Raw genomic sequence first — 19,279 nt, 5'->3', positions numbered from 1 at the left:
TACGACATGAAGGTTTAGGCCCAAGTCTTTCTACCTAAAACTAAGCTGTGCTTACTATAAAAGGTTAGCAATTCTGCTCTCCCTGGGTGAGCTTGACGTGTGGGTTTCTGGAGGGAGCAGCTAGATCTCACACCAAACACAGGGTCTGAGAAGAAGAATATGGTTGAGACTGATAAGAGCTTGTAAGAGGCTTGGATGATAATCGCGTCCTGGACCAACTCTAATGCTTCACTGGAGGAGAAACTTGGGAACAGAAACACAAGGCACTTGCACAAGTACACAGCAGGTGTGTAGCAGAGCTGGAAACAAGGCTCAGGACTCTGTCCTAACAACACCATGCAGGCCTGGTTCTCTGCACACTGCTGCCAGGGAAAGGGTTTGGAGACGGTAGTGGGATGAGAGTAAAGGTGACAGACCCCATAGGAACAGCCTGATTCTAGATGTGGAATCTTCCCTTAAAGACAACAGAATGGCGGTGGGGCCACCCAGGCCTGTCTCTCTCAGGCTCTACTTGTCTTAAAGGTGATTGTATTTGGAATAAATTACTAAGCTGCCAAGAAAATAAACTCAATTTTAAAGCCCCACATTTCTCTTTTGTTGAAGCATCTCTTGAGGATTCCTTCCCTGGGTTCCCACAAGGCTTAATTTGAATCATTCATCGGTCTGGACATCACACCTAATGCCCTGTCCCTTGTCCCAACACTGCTGTGAGTGCTTTCAGGAGAGGAATTGAGTCTTAATTCCTTGCAGTTCCTGGTGTGATGGGTCATCACAGCCTGGCTAAAACAAAAGGGACCTTCGTCCAGAGATCGCCAGGCTGCTCCTGCACAGCCATCTGTCTCCTCTTCTGGAGGAGCAGTTTCCCCAGTGATCAGAACTGACTGTGGAAAGATTTCAGACACCACAACAAAACAAAAACTGGGAAGAAGAAAAACTTTAATTTGGGGGAAGCTGGAAAACAAGACTTTTGTCATTAGTATTGATGTCACTAGGGAGACAGCTGTATATCTGGAAAAAAAAAGGGGTGGGGACTCCCAATATAAGTCCCTGGAAAACCTCAAGCCATGTGACTGTAGGTGAATTTTATGTGTTCCCTGTTCTGTAGAGGGGAGGGACACTTTATTAGTTCAGCTGTCGGCATGGGGTGGCTTGTTTGGATTAAAAACTTTCTCACTTTTTTATTTCATATTTTCTGTCAGACTGAACATAGTTTAGAAAAGCTGGACCTTCTCATTCTGGAAATGGTAAATAACCTGTTATACAAACAAGATTAAAGCTGGACAAAAATGGTAACTGCTCTGAAGTTCATCTAGTCATGTGGATACTGGTTAACAACTATGCTGAAGTGTCCTTTGAACCTGACTCAAGCCATGGATTACTGACTGTGTGTGTGAGAGAGCCACAGATATCTAAGCATCTATACAGAAAGTCCATCGATAATGACTGTTACTAACCTATCATGATAGTAAGCTTAAACAGTATTATATATATAATATACACACTGTAAACACATTGCTATAAGTAATTTTACATTTTAAAGCTTTACGTAATCTACTTCTGGCTGGCATCTATTATAAATTATTTATATATCTGTGTGCATACGGCTACATGTGACTATGGCATATTTATGATTAGAACTATACGCCTCTTAAGTGCATACATTTTCTTATTTTTACATGAAGCCCAGAATAAATGTTTTTATTCTGTCAACTAAGATGCCTGATAAGTGCATATAAGCTATGAGAAAATGTATTGGGTTCTCTTTGTCTTGTTTAAGGAAACAAGCTGGACATGTGGTGCATGCCTGCAGTCCTAGCACTTGGGAGGGAGGCAGGGACGCCCTGAGGTTATCGTGGGCTGCAGAGTGATTCTCTGCCTCAAAAAACAAAACAAACCAAAACACCCAACCAACCAACCCAAAACCTAACCACAACAAAAAGTAACTGGTTGCTTGAATTAAGATAAATTTGTATTCTTCGCTGGAAAATTAGTAGCTTCAGTTTTTAACTTTTCAACTGGAGCCAAGCCTAATGACTGCTATAAACCTCCAGTGGTCTCCCAGAGCTCCCGAGCCTGTTTTCCACTGGCCTCAGACCTTCCCAAGACCTCCATTGTAGGTCGAGCGAGGTACATGTTTAGCCTCAGCAGCACGTCTACTTGGAACTAATGCCCTGGCTTGTGCGTTCCTTTCCTTTCTGGTTCCAGTGTGTAACTGAGTTCCAGGATAACAGGGGAGACTTCCTCAGACTTGGGGCGCTGTGCCCAGGGAAATGGCTCATCACTTACCACACGCTATCACTGCCTTTCTCCAGGGGATTTCCCATGGCGTCATAGTACACATCCACACTGAGGTTGCGATCTGTGTCGTGAGCTGAGTTGAAGTTGGTGATCACCCGAGAGGGAACCCCCAAGCACCGCAGCACTACAAACCAAGGTCATTGTGAGGACACTGTTGATGGTAACTTAGAATACCCCATTACTGCCCAGAGACCCATAAAAGGCACACCACGCCCAAATTACCTGTGTTGAGGGTCCCAGCAAAGACCCAGCACTGGCCAAATTGGACTGGTCTGAAGCCAGATTTTTTCCAGTTCTTGAGGATCTCCACACTACCGTTCCAGGTCCTTGGGTCTACACCACCGCTGTAGTTACCGCTCCAATTCCCAGAAAGAACGCCGCTGTCGTCATTGGCATTAATCTGCACAGAAACATCCCCATGTCCCAAATGAATTAATACCATGTCATGCCTACAGGAGAAGTGTACAGAAGTCAGAACACAAGATGGGAGGTGAGGAAGCCGTGGGGCCTTGAGTGCTCCTCTCTATAATGAAAATTGTAACAAATCACTTAGAGGGGGGCCCTTATGAGTTTAGAGGTATTTTGTTTAATGGGCCATGTCTGATTGCTCCCAAATGACATCAGTTCTTTACTACAGGATGACAAGAAGCAGGAGACTCCACAGTTTGTCAGCAGCAAGACAGGACCCAGAAGTTCTATTTGCTGTGTGTGTGTGTGTGTGTGTGTGTGTGTGTGTGTGTGTGTGCATATGTGTGTGTGTGCGCATGTGTGTGTGTGTGTGTGTGTGTGTGCGTGCACGCATGCACGTGTGTATGCCTGTCTTCTAAAATTTACTTAGAACTTTAACATATAACTTCTCAAAAAAAAAAAGGTGGAATATGGCCCTTCCTTTTTTTCTTCTTTCTGTCCATCTTTCCTCTCTTCTTCCCTTCCTCTGTCCCTGCCTCCCTTCCTTCTTTCAACCATTTGTTCATTTATTCATTCAACTTAAATATGATTCTATAAGGAGCACAAATGGGAGACAGCATTGACAGACACTGGATGAGGACTTGGGAGGCCTGAGTTCTCCTTTTCCCTTTCCTTTACAGTACTTATGGATGGAATGATATCAAAGGATGCAGTGTTGGGGTTCATCAAGCCACCTGTGGAGAGGGGGTCATAGATGAAGTAAAACAGTCTTTGAGGTCGACGACAGGTACCTAAGGATTTGTATATTTCTCTCTACTTTTGTATAGGTCTGGATTCCTCCATAATAAAAGTTATAAAAGAGACCAGGGGCTGTATCTATCTCGGTAGTTGGCTACTTGCCTAGCATGTGTGCAGCTGGGTTCAATCTTCAGCAACGCACATGCTCACATTCATCATCACACACTGCCTGGTGAGGGAGGAGGAAGAGCTCATGGCTACTCCCTGCCCCTTGTCTCCTTGGTGATCCTGGGGGTCGGTTTGTCTCCATGACCACTGCACCTTCACATTCCAATACAGACAATGTGTGCTGTAGATTCATCAGAGGTGCTCCCCCGGTCAGCGTTCAGAGTCCATAAAACTCTGCTATTTATCCCAGCTGTGCAGTGAGAGGCTAGCCCGGGACCTCGAAGACTGACTCCTCAACCTGTCAGTCTGCCCCTTCTCGCTGGAGCACCTATGAAGGTAGCAAGGTGTACGAAAGTGCACAGCAGACACAGGAAGCATCTTGGCCCAGGATGAGCCGCCAGCCCAGAGGTGAGCTCTCTATCACTTTCAGTGGTACCATGCAAGCTAGGCGTCCTTGACCAGGGAAGATGTGCAGCTCACCAGCTCCAGGGGTCATGGGTGCTCGGGGTAAGGTCACTGCTGGCTGAAAGCCGAGTACTTCAAAGCTCTTCAGAAGCCATAATTAGCTCCTGGCCTAGCCCTGCCCAAAAGGAGGGTCTGGAGAGAGCATCAGGGAGGCACGTCTGAGGAAATCAGCTCTGAGATAGCATAGATTGGCCCCAGGCTGAGTGAGTCAGCAGCTGAGGAGCCAGCTGGCTTCACGGCTGGACTCAACTACTCTATTTGCTGGCAGGAAACTTGGCTTTTTAAGTGGCCCGGATCTCCAGTTTTATTTGACCTCTGCTTCCATTGGCTACCCCTTATCAAAGCAACTCGCTTTTGAAGGTTCAGCCCAGAGCTCCCTTGCTCCATACTCTGTCCTGGATGTTTAAGGCCTTCCTGGATCTGAAGGTCTTAAGTGTCTCTGGGCCCATCTCACTTCTTTCCTGCAGGGCTCTGTTCAAGATCCTCCCCCTTCCTTTTTTTTTTTTTTTTTTTTTTAGAAGCCTTCCCTAATTAATCTTAGGCATCAGCGTGCCACCCAAAGTTGATTCAGATTTCTAACAAAGTAACTGGGCACCCTGGAAATAGTCCAAGGTGTGCCTAAACCATGGCCAACATAAAATGATGCTAACGATATTTCTATATTATGATTTAGTTCATGAAAGTTAGAATAAAAGAGCTCACTTTGATTTTTAGCTTTCTTTGGAGACAGGGTTCTTCTGTGAAGCCAAGACTGACTAGGTACTCATGATCGTCTGGTCTCCTCAGGCTCCCAAAAGCCACCGTAGTGACCTTTAAATTTTTAGGCAGGTAGATCTTTTTGATGGAGATAGTCTGTACACACTGAGTGCAGATTCCTCCAGGATTGTGTGTGTGTGTGTGTGTGTGTGTGTGTGTGTGTGTGTGCTGTTCTCATGTGTCTAGGTCCATGGGAATGGAAAGAAACCCTGTCCAGTAGCTCGAGACATTGTTTGACTCACAAGCACACACTGTGAGTAGGTTACATTAATCCCCTGAGTCTCTTTCTCTGACTAGAAATGAGTGGGGCTCTCTGTTCTCCTCCTGTCAAGAAACTTGAAGGTTCCATGTTACCAAGGGGGCTCACATCCCAGTCTCACTGGACACAACTCTCCTTTCCTAGGAGGCCTCATGATGGAGCAAAACTTCTCATCCTCCCTCTCACCCTATCCCTGGTAAACACCTAATGGGCGTGTTCCCATCGTCATCTAAAACAGGCCTTGCCATATGGCAGAAGGAGCTTTGAAACCAATCACGTTTGGGGTCTGGTTCTGCTTTTGCTGCTTGGTCACTACACATGTCAGTCCCTTAATTTATAGGAGTTCCACATTCTCTATTGACAAAATGGGCAAGGTTGAAGCTACCAAACCCATGAGACACAAGTGTATGGCCTGACATGCAGCCACATGATAACGCAGTGAGTGGCACTTGCTATTGTCTCCTGTTACTTACCATGGCACTCAGCACCCGGCAAACATATTTGGGATCATTTCTGCGGGCCACATCAGTCGCCGGGTCACGACGGAAATTCAGACTTCTATCCAAAATGGAGAGGCTGATGCTCAGAATATCTTCTTCAAACTGTTCGTAATGGGACCACATGTTAAAATGAAGGAAATGACCCAGTTTGTTGGAGCACAATGGTGAGGACCACTGGACCTACCCAAGCCCTGTCACTCTGTGGCCTTCCGAGCTAAGAGCTATGGAGAAGCAGCCACCAACAACTAGCCTTTGCCCAGCAAGTTCACCAGATCTCTCACTCTACATGAACCAGAACTCATTCCACTAGCATGAACAGGAGACGGCATGGTACAGTCCACTCTCAGCTTTGCTGAGGACTCAGGAACGAGTCAGCCTTTCTAGTCTTAGTTTCTCTATTTGCTTAATAACAGACCAGATAAAATGTGTGGCTGAAGACATACAGAAAGCTATGTTTACAAAATAAGACACACGAGAATTGTTTCACATGCTTGCTCTCCTTGCCCTGAGTCTTTGCATTTGTTTCTTTCTTCCTAGAATGTTCTTCTTCAAGATGGCTAGCTAGCAGTCTCCCTTACCTCCTCAGGCTCACAAGCTCCTTCCCTAAAAAAGGCTTTCACAAACCATCCCACCCAAAATGCCTGCTCCCATTCTTGGGTGTGTTATGTACTTTTATACCCCTCATGTTCTCCCTCTTCACTAAGTCAACACAGAGGCTCAACTTAGAAACTTGATGTAGTCAGCTCCATAATGGAACCTGGAATGGATCCACATGCACCTGCCCAGCCACGTCTGGCTATGTGGGCACCCTGGCTGCCCAAGGTACTTCATTCTAATGCTTTCATGTATGGTCTGGAAAATGAAAGGTGAAAAGGCACTCCCAATCATTTTCTAAACTGAGAAAACCAGGGAACTCTCTGGGCTCAGATGGTAATGCAAAACAAAAGCTATGGGTTTGAAAGGCCAAGAATATTCGATAATGGGGCTTCACCACAATTTTGTGTGGAATGAAAAACAGGAGCTATATTACTGTCCTGAGATTCTTTGATGGGTCTTTTAATTATTTGTGTGTTGTGGCATCAGAGATATTTTACTTTATCAATCCAGTAGAGTCCATCATGCCAACTAGACTGTGACTCCTGTGGAGCATGAGGTTTATCTGTCTGTATCTCAGTGTTCAGCTTAGGCTCTAGAACAGATGGTCAACAGATGTGTCCCAAATGAATGAACAGATAGAAGGGCAGGATGATAGGACAATCTGCTATAAGTACTGAGCATCTTGTGTCGCAGGGAGAAAACCCCAGCCTTCTTATGGTCTGTTTACCTGTCCAAAGTTCCAGCCAACCATGCCAATTCGATTTGTGCTGCCCACGTAGATGATGCCAGAATCTTCCTCAACATACTCTTGTCTTTCAGCATGGTTACTCATAAAGACATCATCCCCTGTTACACACACACACACACACACACACACACACACACACACACACACACACATGGGAAGGGTGAAGGGGAGGGAGAGGGAGACAAAAAAACAGATGCCATAGTGAACCAATGAAATCAGTCATTTTGGGCCCATTCCCCAATCTCCAGTGAAGAATGATGCCTTGGGCTATGACACTTCCAGCCCTCACTGTGGGTACTCAGCCTAGAGAGAGAAGCTAAGCTGACCTAAGAGCCTAAGGAAGAGATATTTGCACCTTCAAATAGCAGGGCACTGCCACATTGTAGACTTTTACTCTTCGGTTGTCTCTTAGAATTTATCGTGCTGTATAAAAACTCCCACAGGAGCCCCAGAAGGTAACGACACAACATACACCTAATGGGGAAGTGTTTGAGGATGGAAATGATAGTGTCACTGCCTAGAGTCACACAGCCAGGTGAGTGCGGAGTTCCTGACTAGTAGCTTTCTGCTCCTTTCACAGCCCACAGGCGTTTTCCAACCAGATCTAAGCCTGTAAGGAGCACAGGGTAACCTTCTCTCTTTTGCACACTCATTGTTTCTATCAGGGACATGTGGGAACGCAGTGCTTAGAGACCTACCTTGTTGCCATGGGTTGAAGAGCACTGTGAATGTGCCAAGTTTCACAGAGGAGACCCTGCCCTTGGAGGAGACCTCAACATTCAGTGTGTACAATCCGATGGGAGCGCTGACAGGACTGGCAATAGCAATGAACAGATTATTGCCATTGCTGGCTTTGAGCGCTGCACTCCAGCCACTTGTATTTCTCCCAGAGATGGAAAATACAGCCTTTGTCCTGGCTGACTCAGAGGGCTGGGGACCTGTGAGAGAAACAGAAAATGAAGGAAACAAAAGGAGATGGGTAGGACCTAGAAGAAACCAGGCTCTGATGTCACTGTGAATGAATGCCTCTGGGTTGGTGGTTCTCAACCTGTGGGTCCTGTGCCATCCAAGCCCATCAGAAAACACAGATGTTTACATTACAATTCCTAATAGTAGCAAAGTTACAGCTATGAAGTAGCAATGATATAATTTTATGGTTGGGGTCCACCACAACAGGAGAAACTGTATTAAGGGGTCAAAGCATTAGGAAGGGTGAGAACCACTGATCTAGGCCTTCATCCAGTAAAGCATGTCATTGTAGTGCTTGAGGTAACTAGAGGGAACATGCAGGCCACATCCTTCTTGATTTGAAGACCATAAGTCTCATGCTCCCATAGTTATCCTAAATCAAGACATAGCTCAAAGCCCAATGGCCCCTCAAGGGTAGCTCAGTAGGTATGTGTGGAGGGGGCAGAGTGAGTACCTGTGGAAACGATGAAGTTCAGATTGTCTCCAGACTCAAGACTTCGGTTGCAGAGCAGTATTACCTCCCAGGGCTGTCCTCTCCGTACAATGAAATCTTGGCTGGAGAACTTGTCTGTGTGATGTGCCCTTCGATTCATTGGCATCTGCCAGTTGATGTTTTGGACCTCTAAAGCTGTAAGACAGAAAATAGAATCTGAAGTCTTGAGGGAGAAGGAACAAGTGTGCAGCATACCAAAAAGCCATGCATGGGTATGGAGGCAGCAGGGAGCTGACCACGTAGGAGTCACAGTACGGCACAAAAGCGTCACTTCTGCATAGCAGAACGGTCACCACTTGTCCCCATTCAACCTTTCTGTATACAAATACTGCAACTCACATAATCCAGGATCACATAAATGTCCTGCCTTTCAGGTGGCCAAGCCACTCCACCAACCATTCCCTCTGCTCAGACTCTCTCCGTCCATCTTGTGACTTGTCATTAGGCCTTGAGGAGTAGGCTGAACACTCAAGGAAATATCACTCAACCAGCTAGAAGAACCATGTCACAAGAGACTGGGGAGACAGTTTGGTGGGTGAAGTATTTGTGAAACCCTGAGGACCTCGGCTCAGATCTGTAGCGTTTCCATAAACAGCTGGGTGTTGGTGCATAGCTATAGCCTGGTACTAAGGGTAGAAATAGGCAGGTCCCCAGGGCTTGCTGATGGGGCAATCTAGATGAAACAGCTTGCTCCATGTTCAGGGAAAGACCTTCCCTGGGAAATATGGTGAGGAAACATTGAGGAAGGTATCCCAACATCTACAGACAGCATGTTCCTGAGCATGCCACAGTGCTCCTGCACACACACACACACACAGGTTAAAAGAAAAGAAAGGAAAGAGAACTGGGTGTCATCAGGACTCCAACAGAACTGAGAGGAGGTGATTTCTCTGACCCCAAATGCATCTTTCCACTCTCAATCTCACCAGGGTTGATGTCTATACATTGGTGTTGGCCTTGGAGACCAGAGAGATCAGCCACAACTTTAAGAAGCCTTGATAGTGCTTGGGATTGGGGAATATTAGCAGAAGCAACTTGCGAGTGCTCCCCGGGAAGTGCTCCCTATGACAAATGTCTCAGAAGCCACCCTCCTCCACTTCTCAGATGACCGTGGAAGCAGTAGAGCGAAACTACATCAGGCTTATGGGAGATGACATAATTTATGAGACATTTAGCTCAATCCAACCTGTTGGGAAATCTTATCCTTTCGAGTTATAGCTGGGGTGTTACATCACTCACTCCACTGCAAAACAAACTGCTCTCTGTTTTCACCGTGAAGTAGTCTTGAGCATATGACGGCACATCGCACCGTCAGAAACCATCCCCGTTTGTGTGTGTTGACAGGCTGTCCATGAGGACACATCCTCTCCATCTTTATATTCTTAGCCTAGCACTCTGCTTGACTGATTAGGCACAGAAGTGAATGAAGGGATATGTAAATAAACAAAGCAAAGCTAACATCAAAAAAGTAACTGTCTTAGAGCCAGGACAGACGGCTCGATGGTTAGAGCATCCGCTGTTCTCCCAGAGGACCCAGGTTAGAGCCCCCAAATTCACATGCGAGTAAGAAGGGTCTGTAACTCCAATTCCAGGGAATCCTAAGGCCTTCTCTGACTTCTGCAGGCACCAAACACAGGTGATGCATAGGCGTGCGTGCAGGCAACAGCCGCATGACCAAAGAGCGAAGATAGATAAACAAATACCGAAATCTGTTCTAAATGCAACTCAAAATGTAGTCCATAGAACAGGGTGAATGTGGGGTATTCAAAGTGTGTGTGTGTGTGTGTGTGTGTGTGTGTGTGTGTGTGAGAGAGAGAGAGAGAGAGAGAGAGAGAGAGAGAGAGAGAGAGAGAGAGACCTATTGTTTATAAAGCACTGTCAGACACGTTGGGAGTAGAAATCTGTAAAATGTATGTCGATCAGTCAAAGGTTTTTCTTAGTCAGCAAGACAAGAAAAAGACATAGTGAAGGATAGGATTGGAAGAATCCAGTTTCTTTCAACTAAAGGTACATGGGAAATGCAGACAACACAGAAGGGTTTTGTTTTGTTTGGCTATATTTTTGTAGAGGCCAGAAAGGCTTTACTGAAAATACTTGACCTTAAAAGAGAACAGAAACTGGCAGAAAGCTATATGAAGGTATACGGTGCTCAGTATACACAATCACGGGGGAGATGCAAATCAAAACTGTGAGATTATCTTACTCTGGTAGGAACCATTACTTTCCAAAATACAAAAGATAAGAAGTAATGTGAGCTGAGAGAAGAACAACCCTATGCACTGTGGTAGAAATGGAAATTATTACAATATAGCTATTATGGAAAACAGTGTAGCAGTCCTTCAAGACAATTAAAAAATGAGGGGTTGGGGATTTGGCTCAGTGTTAATGCCCTAAAAAATGGAACCGCCCTATGGTCGAACAATCCCACCATCAGTATGTATTAAAGGGAAATGAAATCTGTAAAACAAAAATCTCCAATTCTATCTTGTTTCAAAGAAAAGAAGGGCCTTACCAGGCAGTGGTGGTGCAATCCTTTGATCCCAGCACTTGGAGGCGGGGGAGGAGGCAGAGGCAGAGAGGCAGAGAGGCAGAGAGGCAGAGAGGCAGAGAGGCAGAGAGGCAGAGAGGCAGAGGCAGAGGCAGAGGCAGAGGCAGAGGCAGAGGCAGAGGCAGAGGCAGAGGCAGAGGCAGAGGCAGAGGCAGAGAGGCAGAGAGGCAGAGAGGCAGAGAGGCAGAGAGAGAGGCAGAGGCAGGTGGGTCTCTGAGTTCAAGGTCAGCCTGATCTACAGCTTCCAGGACAGCAGAAGCTACACAGAGAAACCCTTCTTGATAAAAATAAAAACAAAACAAGAACAAAAACAAAAGAGAGAAGGAGGAGGAGGAGGAAGAGGAGGAGGAGGAAGAGGAGGAAGAGGAGGAGGAGGAGGAGGAAGAGGAGGAGGAGGAGGAGGAGGAATTTATGAGCCAGGTGTTTTCAGACCCTTTAGCCTCTGACTTTTTTTATCCCCCAAATGATGCATGGCCAGAAGTAAAAGCTCACTTTGCTAGACCATGGACTGTTTTGGGGCAGAAAGTGTACGGCCCTCTGCCGAGGACAGGGGTAAGGATAGAAGAGTGGGGAGAGTCACATTTATGGTTGGCATCTGTTCCCATCCACAGGGGTTTTACCCCCACCCCAACCCCTGCCTCTTGGTTCTACTGACGTTTATGCACTCTGCCATAGCTGTGCCTTCCTCATTCATTCTAGAAACCAGTGGCTGTGCTTGGAAGGAATAATCGAGATGAGGCTGCACTTCAGGATGAGAGAAGGCTGTAAGGACCCGATCCCTCCCACCAGAGGTGTAGCAGACAGGTCAGCTGCAGCATGATTGTGGTGATGACAATCACTGCATTAGCTGAAGTTTGCTAGGCTTTGATGTGCTAACCATCGTCCCAAGTCTTTACATGCCTTAGCCCATTAATGCCATGAGTTGCACTCAGAGTTTTATAGGTGAAAGAGCCAAGATGTGGGGAAGCCTTGGTCATAGTTACTCCTTCCTGAGTGGGATATGGTAGGTACACAGTCATGAGAGACCTGAGGGGTATTGTGAGATCTGGAAGTCCTTCCTGAGTTGAAGGAAGACGGAAAGGTGGACTCATATGTGTCACCAGTATGCAGCGTGTCAACTGTTGACCACACAGGGAACCCATTATATATATTATATATACACCATGGATGACTCTGGCAACTGCAAACAAGTTCAGGAGACAGAGCGTCCACCTTGGTACCTAGAAATCAGCAGAGCATGGACTAAGCTGTGTGGCCCAATCAGAAATGTATATTTGGTCTCTGCCTTTTCCTGGCACAAGTCTTCTAAAACAGTTGGGATCTTGGAAAGGGTGAGTGTCTTTTTAAACTAATAAGATAACTGGTGGTTGGGAGCTTCCAACAGCCTCAGGATAGTGGCTGGTTGCCTAGGAAACCAACCATGTCCTCAGAGGGTTAGAGGCTTCAGTTATCATGACCCTGTTCTTCAGGGAAGGGAAATTGATATAATCATCAATGACTATGGTCATCATTAATCATTAATTAACTCTGTAATCAATCAAGGTTGTCTATGTAATGAAGACTTACTAAAACCAAAATATAGCTTGCTTTAATTTGTCCATAATTTGGATCAGCAGTCTTTTTCTTTACATCTGTGTGATTAACAGACTTGTGAAACCGAGCTCTTATTCCATAGGCCATAGGGCATCTAGTTAATGCTACAAGAGTGGGGCTGGCTGGTGTGGAAATTTCATTCATTTGTTAACTAGGAGCACTGTAAGCAGGCTACAAGGAAACAGCATTTCCTTTCCACCAGGATCTCTGACTCTACTGTCACTGTGTCCCCAGGTCTTCTCTTGGGAATAGGTTCCATGTAAGGCTCAGAACCCAGAAGCTACTGTAGGTAGTAAGAGGTGCTTAGGATGTACTGTCTACTCACTGACATTGTAACCTAACGAACAGGGACACTGAGTACCTAGTGGGAGGAAACGTGTTCTTGGAGGGCAGTCTTTGGGGACAGTGAATGAACAGGATCCATCTGCCTTGTCGTCCCTGAGAGAGCTGCACAAGAAGGCTCACTGGCTGCCATTCTCGGACCCTGTCCCACCCATGAACCTCTGAATCAGGAACTCCTGTTTGTGGGTAGCAGGGGCCTTTGGCTATGCCCAGATCATTGCTCCTAACAGAGCATGTTGTCTACTTTGCCAGAAGAGTAAGAAGGGAAAGGGGGCACAAGGCCCTGGGTTCGGTCCCCAGCTCTGAAAAAAGGAAAAAAAAAATGAAGGGAAAGGGGAAAAAGTGTCCGCCATCTTGGGGTCTCCTCAGGTTGAAAGCTCACGAATGTGTTTTCATCTCAGAGGTGTTTTCTATTGCCTGCTTGGGTGAAAGGAAGAGGTGAAGGGAGAGTCTCCTTGGCCTGCAATGGACTCAAGTCACACACTTAAACATTGTCAGGAGGAAAGGGAAAGACTAGGGGTATAGCTTGATTTAGGCAGGAGACTAGAATGCTCAAAGCCCTGGGTTTGAGTTCCTGGGGGAAAAGAGGGGGAAAGAACACCGAGAAACGACTCATTTGCTTTCTAAGCTTCTCCCTGCACAAAGATGGGGAAGTCTGCAAGCAAATGCCCCTGATGTCTCACTGCAGACCATTTCCCCATCCCACCCTAGGATGACTCTTTGTATCAGTGTCAGGATGAAGACATATCTCAGTAAATACCAGCATCACCAGCATTTCTGATGGAGAGACTGCTAAATTCTATCCCGAAGTTCACTTGTTTCCCCCTTTCCTATAACAAAACCTGCATTTTAATAGGCTGTGCATCTCACAGGTTCCCGTCAGGGGACGCACATAAACCATGTCTAGCCAGTGGTTTATAGGCCAGAACTTCCAATGAGTCTTTTAAAATTGCAGTGACATAGGATAAAAATTAACATCTTACGCATTTTAAGTACACTTCAGTATGTTTAGTATATTTGTATGTTGTGTGAACTCTACCTAGTTTCCATCATTGCCACTCCTCCCTAGAGTCTTCTGACCTCCGGTCTGTTTCCTGCCTCTACAGTTTTGTCTGTTCTGGATGATCTGTTAAAAACGGAACCACACAGTACTGGTTCTTGACGTCTGCCTCGTTTTGCTTGGTACAATATTTCCAAGGCTCGTTCATGCTGTTGAATGCACAACTTATTCTCCTATGGACGAACCATATTCCACTACACAAATACACCCTACATTTTATCTTTTACTCAGCTGGTAGACATGGGTTGTTTCTATATTCTGGCTGTTATGAAAAGGGCTTTTATGAAGCATGTATTTCTCTGAGTTGCTGTATTCAATTCTTTTGAAGATCTTTGGTTCTGAGATAAGCCTCGCTATGTAGCCCAGGAGTGCCCTGAATATGTGACCCTATTCTATCTCCACACACTTGGAACACGCCCAAGCTTGCTGGAACTTTTGATCCTCCTGCCTCAGCCTCCCAGCACTGAGATGACATCACCTCATCATTACATCACGCCCAGCTAGGAAACCTTTGTGGCAGCAGTTGGCAAATGTGCTTGGCCTATTTTCCTCCTCTTTCTTCTATCCTGTTGTCTCGGGTGTAAAGTGATGTGGATGGGGCTTGCAATATCCACCTCAGATTCCACAGGGGCCATGTGTGGCAGTAAGTCGTGGGGCTGGTCAGAGCTTGTGTTCTGAGAACTATGTAGTTCCCTTCCCTTTCCGGATCTACCTACATTCAGATCTATTGTGTAAAGAGGAAATGAACATCTCTGGATCTACCTACATTCAGATCTATTGTGTAAAGAGGAAATGAACAGCTGGGTGGCTTTTGTTTTCTGGTTGGTTGTCTCTTGGGGAATCACTGTCATTTACAAGTAATCCTACTTCTATGATCCTGTGATTATAGCTCTCACCCATCTCTTCTGGGGCTCACATTTGGCAGGGCAGTGTAAGAAGATGTCAGACTGTGACAGGAGATTACCATCGGCTAAACATGCCCTTATCAGGCCAGCTCTATAAAGAAATTGCTGGCAGCAGACATCTGAGGATGTCTTGGTTGCTAAGTGTTGGGCTGAGAAAGGAGCTAGCGGGGCACCAAGATGGCAGGCCTAACACATGGGGAGCTGGTCTCCTACACACACCAGTCTGATTCTATTCTTATTATGTCTTCCTTAGGCAAAGATGCATTCTTATATTACAGGTTTCCAGACTTAATTAATGCTAATGGAAATTATACTTCACTTATTTTTTATGTGTACAAGTGATTTCCTTTTATGTATGTCAGTGTACTACACGCATGCCTGGTACCCTCAGAGGCCAGAAAAGGTCATCAGACTCCCTGGAACTGGAATTATGGATGGCTGGGACACCATGCAAGTGTTTGGAACTGAGCCTGGGTCCTCTGCAAGAACAACTATTGAGCGAGCTCCACAGTCCCAACTAATGGAAAATCTAAAAGTCATTTAGCTGAGAGGATTTCAGGATAGGGACCACACTACGAAGCATATTTTGGTGTTCCCTGACATTGATTTGTAACTAGATACCACAATGCACATACTCTTGACATTTTCTCCATTACACCAACTTACAGCACATGCTGGTTGTCTAAACTGATGTCACAATCTGAAATGGATTGGAATGGACATCTTGAAAAATGGTGACGTAATTCAATATAATTCCCATATCTCACTTCAGAAAACCAGATTCCCCGCCCCAACTCCAAAATGGCAGAAGGGACCCTACTGAAAGCACAGTGTAGCTTAGAAGCAGAGCTTGGCTTAGTAGCCAGGTCTCGGATCCAAGCCACGGAAGCAGGAGTCATTCCCCAGGCCACTCCCTCAGGCTCCAGGCCCTGGCCAGCCACTCCTTGGATCCCAGGACTCACTGCCAGACACACTCTCCTTTCTCTCTTTCCAGTCGGTATCAATTGCTTTTAGCCTCTCTCCACAGTAAGACACCTCCAAACTGGGTGCTTTACACACTGCGACATTTCCTGGCACTGAAGGCCAGGATCTGTCAGTCAGCAGGCCTCAAGGCCAGGATCTGTCAGCAGGCCGGGGAAGGGTCTGGCAAAGTTCCTGGGGTAAAACCTTGGATAGGTAGAGAGGCCTTGGGTTAGGCCCTCAATGTCTCTGAACTGTGGGTGTCTCAACATACAAAGGGAGTGGTGAGACCTCAACATCTGCCTCTTCTAAGGTCAGGAAGGCTGTAGCTCCTTCTGTGCCAAGCACGGAGCACCACACTTGCATCCTTTAAACTCATAAAAGCCTACGGCGTTATACCAATTTACAATGGGGGTGGGGGTGTTGTGAGTTCAGCGGGGTGAACTCATTGCTCCAATATCACAAGCTCAGACAGAACCTAGACCCAAGGCCAAGATGGAATCCAATTTTCCTTGACAAAAATCTGACTCCAAGCTGCTCGCTTCAGCCAACTACTGTGGTGTTGTAGAAGCCATTAACCACAGCCTGCTCTGTGCCCTGGGTATCATGCTGACAGGTTAGAGGTGAAGGACTTCACATGCTTCCTTTCTAAAGAGTGAGCTTGTCATCTCTCCTGCTGGGGTGGGGGTGGGGGGTGGTGCTTCAAGCCTTGACACACGGGGGAGTCACCAGGAGAGTGATGTCTTGAGCCAAGAGTTTCCCCAACCAATCAAATCAGGATCGGGATTAGGAACACCTTTGGCCTTTAAAAGCGACTTTACTGCTGATTCCAAATGTGTAGCTGGGGCAGAGAACAGGTACCTTAGGCTATGCTTCAGTTCATATGTGTGAAAGATCCTTCACACGAATGACTTGTGTGGCTGCTCTATGGGGTAGGAGTGGAGGGAGAGAAGCTACCATCATCTCCCAAGGGAGAGGGGCTCAGCATACGCAATGCAGTCTCCTTTGGAAGCCATCTTTCCACCCAAGAGACCCAATCTTGTTTCCTTTCCTCCTAAGTGATACAGAGAGAATCTCCAAATTCCAACACACACCCCAGCCTAGCATGTGGGCCCCAAGGAGGGGAATGGCTGCCCCACATGCACACCACAGCCCTGCAGGGTAGAGGCAGCATAGGAAGCCATTAGAGGTGAATTCAAAGAGTGTGTGAACCCAAGCAAACCTGGGAACTCGTGAAAGGAAGATGAGGAAGGAGGCTGGGGTGACTTGTGCTAATAGAAGAGGTCCTCTGGAAATCACCTGGGAACAGAAAATGGATTTTATCCCACGGGGGCTTCTCCTTTTTTAAAACACAGACTGTCTTTTTAAAAAAAAAAAACTCTTTGATGATTCTATATATGGAAACAATGTTTGCACCCTAACACCTACCCCTTCCTCATCAGGCTTTCTTAAGATCCTAAGGTAAGGAGGAAACAGGCGCAGTAAAAAAAAAAAAAAAACCCAAAAAACCAAAAACTCCCAAGTGCTACTAAGTCATGCTAATGCACACTCTTAGGTGAGTATAATCCACGTCAGAGCTGAGGAAACAGACTCACAGGGTAGAGTACCCCTAAGATCACTAGGGACAGGGCTGAAAGCCAATTGCTTCCACAGCCCTGCTCTTGGATATAATCCTAAATGGTAGATACAGCTTGAGCAGCACAAAGTGGGCACATGCTAAGGGAGGTGACAGAGGCCATTGAGCCAGGGCTGTGTGTGTGTGTGTGTGTGTGTGTGTGTGTGTGTGTGTGTGTGTGTGTCTAATCTGGTCTTCGATGCAAACAACAGGTGGGGCTGAAGTCTCAAGATATGGAGCTCAGAGAGATGATCTTCTTTTTGGGGAGCCTGGATACTCTTGTGGTCTGAGGAATTGAAATAAGGATAGGAAAGGACCTTGGCAGGTTGTAGGTGTATACAAAGAAGTCAGGAACCCAGGAGAAGTTCCCAGCTCTTCCCTGCAAGAAAGCAGCCGAAGTCCAAGCTCAAGAAAGAGGTCTGGTGGCTCACCTGCTGGGAGTCATTTTTGAGCTCAGATCTGGACACAGAGCCTAGTGGAAAGGCACCCTGGTACTGGGGATTTGGTTCATTTTTGCTACCAACTTGCTGTTTGACCTTCCTAAGGCTCTTCCTGTACCCGGTCCCCAGCCTCTTCCTGGCAGAAGAGAGATGTACTGGATGACAACTTCCAACCCCTTTTGGCGAAGTTGTAAGACCCCCGAGAACTTCTTTTTAGCATCTCAGCCGTGCTTGTATTCGTGAGAGGGACTGGATGGTACCATGAGCATCCCCTGCCCAGTCCTCATCTGGGGCCCATATCCACCTTCTGTGTCTGGATTGGTACTCTGTGCTCCTAACCACCATTCACCACACTTTACAGGTTTGACTCATGCTTTGTTTGGGTTTGGCATTGCTGGCATCAAGGTCCAAGGCCAATCACCATGATAGGCAGTAATTAGCAGGGCCCAAATCCTCGACAGTAACCACGGAGTCAAAAAACCTGCACTTCTTGTTCCTTTTCAGTCGCCTTCCCTGGTGCTGTTCCTAGGGACAGTCGGGAACGTGTGACATGCTTGCCACGTCTGCTCCTGGGCCTTCACACAGCCAGTGAAGCCAGGGAGGCTGCCCCAGTGTTTGAGGATCTGTAGTTTACTTAGGAACACGCCAGCGGCTTCTCAGCACTCATCTTCCACATGTCTCTCTCTCACCCTGTGAAAGTTGCTTTCCTTTGTCCCTGCTACTGACAGCCAGGAAAAGTGTACTAAGAAACCCAGAGTGCCATCTGACTTGACTTTATAGGTAGCAACGAATAAGTACCAATAAAGACAAAAGCTTGTCCTGAAGGGGAATGTGTTGAACATCCTACCCACATGCCATCCATTCCAGTCACGTTCCGCCACTGAAATCTGCCAGCAGAACCCAGCAGGTACTCTAGAATAGAGATGCCCCTGAACAGAACCCCAAAACAGAGTCCCCAAGACACACAACTGTCCCGACTGGCTGCTCTGCCAGGCAGGCCCAGAAGGTAGAATGGGTTTCCCGAGAGGACCTGCTGGAGAGACACCACACTCACCACTCATGTTCGGCTTCTTCTGCCTTTCCTGGGGCTCCTCTGGGAATGACAGAGATGATGTGGGGAGACAGGCGCCAAGGACTGCCTTACCATTTATAGAAGCCTCTCCTACACACCCCAATTAGAATTCTAATGAGGTGGGCGAGGCACCAAGTCATTCCTGTAGTGCCTGTAGACGTTTCACTTACAACACACCCGCCACCCAATGGATGGTCACCGTGCTTATGCAAGATGGGCTGGCAAAGAAGAAAGGAGATGAAAGAAAGTTGGTTTGTTCTTGGGATTTCTTGTTTCATTTACAAAGGTAAGTGGCTTCCTGGAGCCCCAGCATTTAGGAAACTTATCCCAAACTCATGTCAGGAA

The 19,279-nt window shown here is 46.6% G+C and overlaps 1 protein-coding gene across 1 annotated transcript in view; it reads right to left on the bottom strand.

The window, feature by feature from the left end:
- The window catches only part of Tgm3 (transglutaminase 3), a 35,587-nt gene extending 16,610 nt beyond the window's left edge, over positions 1-18,977 (bottom strand). The window contains 7 exon segments of the mRNA NM_001108959.1: positions 2,287-2,422; positions 2,521-2,698; positions 5,566-5,694; positions 6,917-7,035; positions 7,636-7,875; positions 8,361-8,534; positions 18,917-18,977. Coding sequence (NP_001102429.1) covers positions 2,287-2,422; positions 2,521-2,698; positions 5,566-5,694; positions 6,917-7,035; positions 7,636-7,875; positions 8,361-8,534; positions 18,917-18,923 — 983 coding nt within the window. The 5' untranslated portion in view covers positions 18,924-18,977.
- Positions 18,978-19,279: the final 302 nt, after the last annotated feature.

The sequence above is a fragment of the Rattus norvegicus genome, chromosome 3 (genome assembly GCF_021556685.1).
Source record: "Rattus norvegicus strain SHRSP/BbbUtx chromosome 3, alternate assembly SHRSP_T2T, whole genome shotgun sequence".
NCBI lineage: Eukaryota > Metazoa > Chordata > Mammalia > Rodentia > Muridae > Rattus > Rattus norvegicus.
Note: the sequence above shows the minus strand (reverse complement) of the source record. Positions and strands in the feature narration are given on the sequence as shown.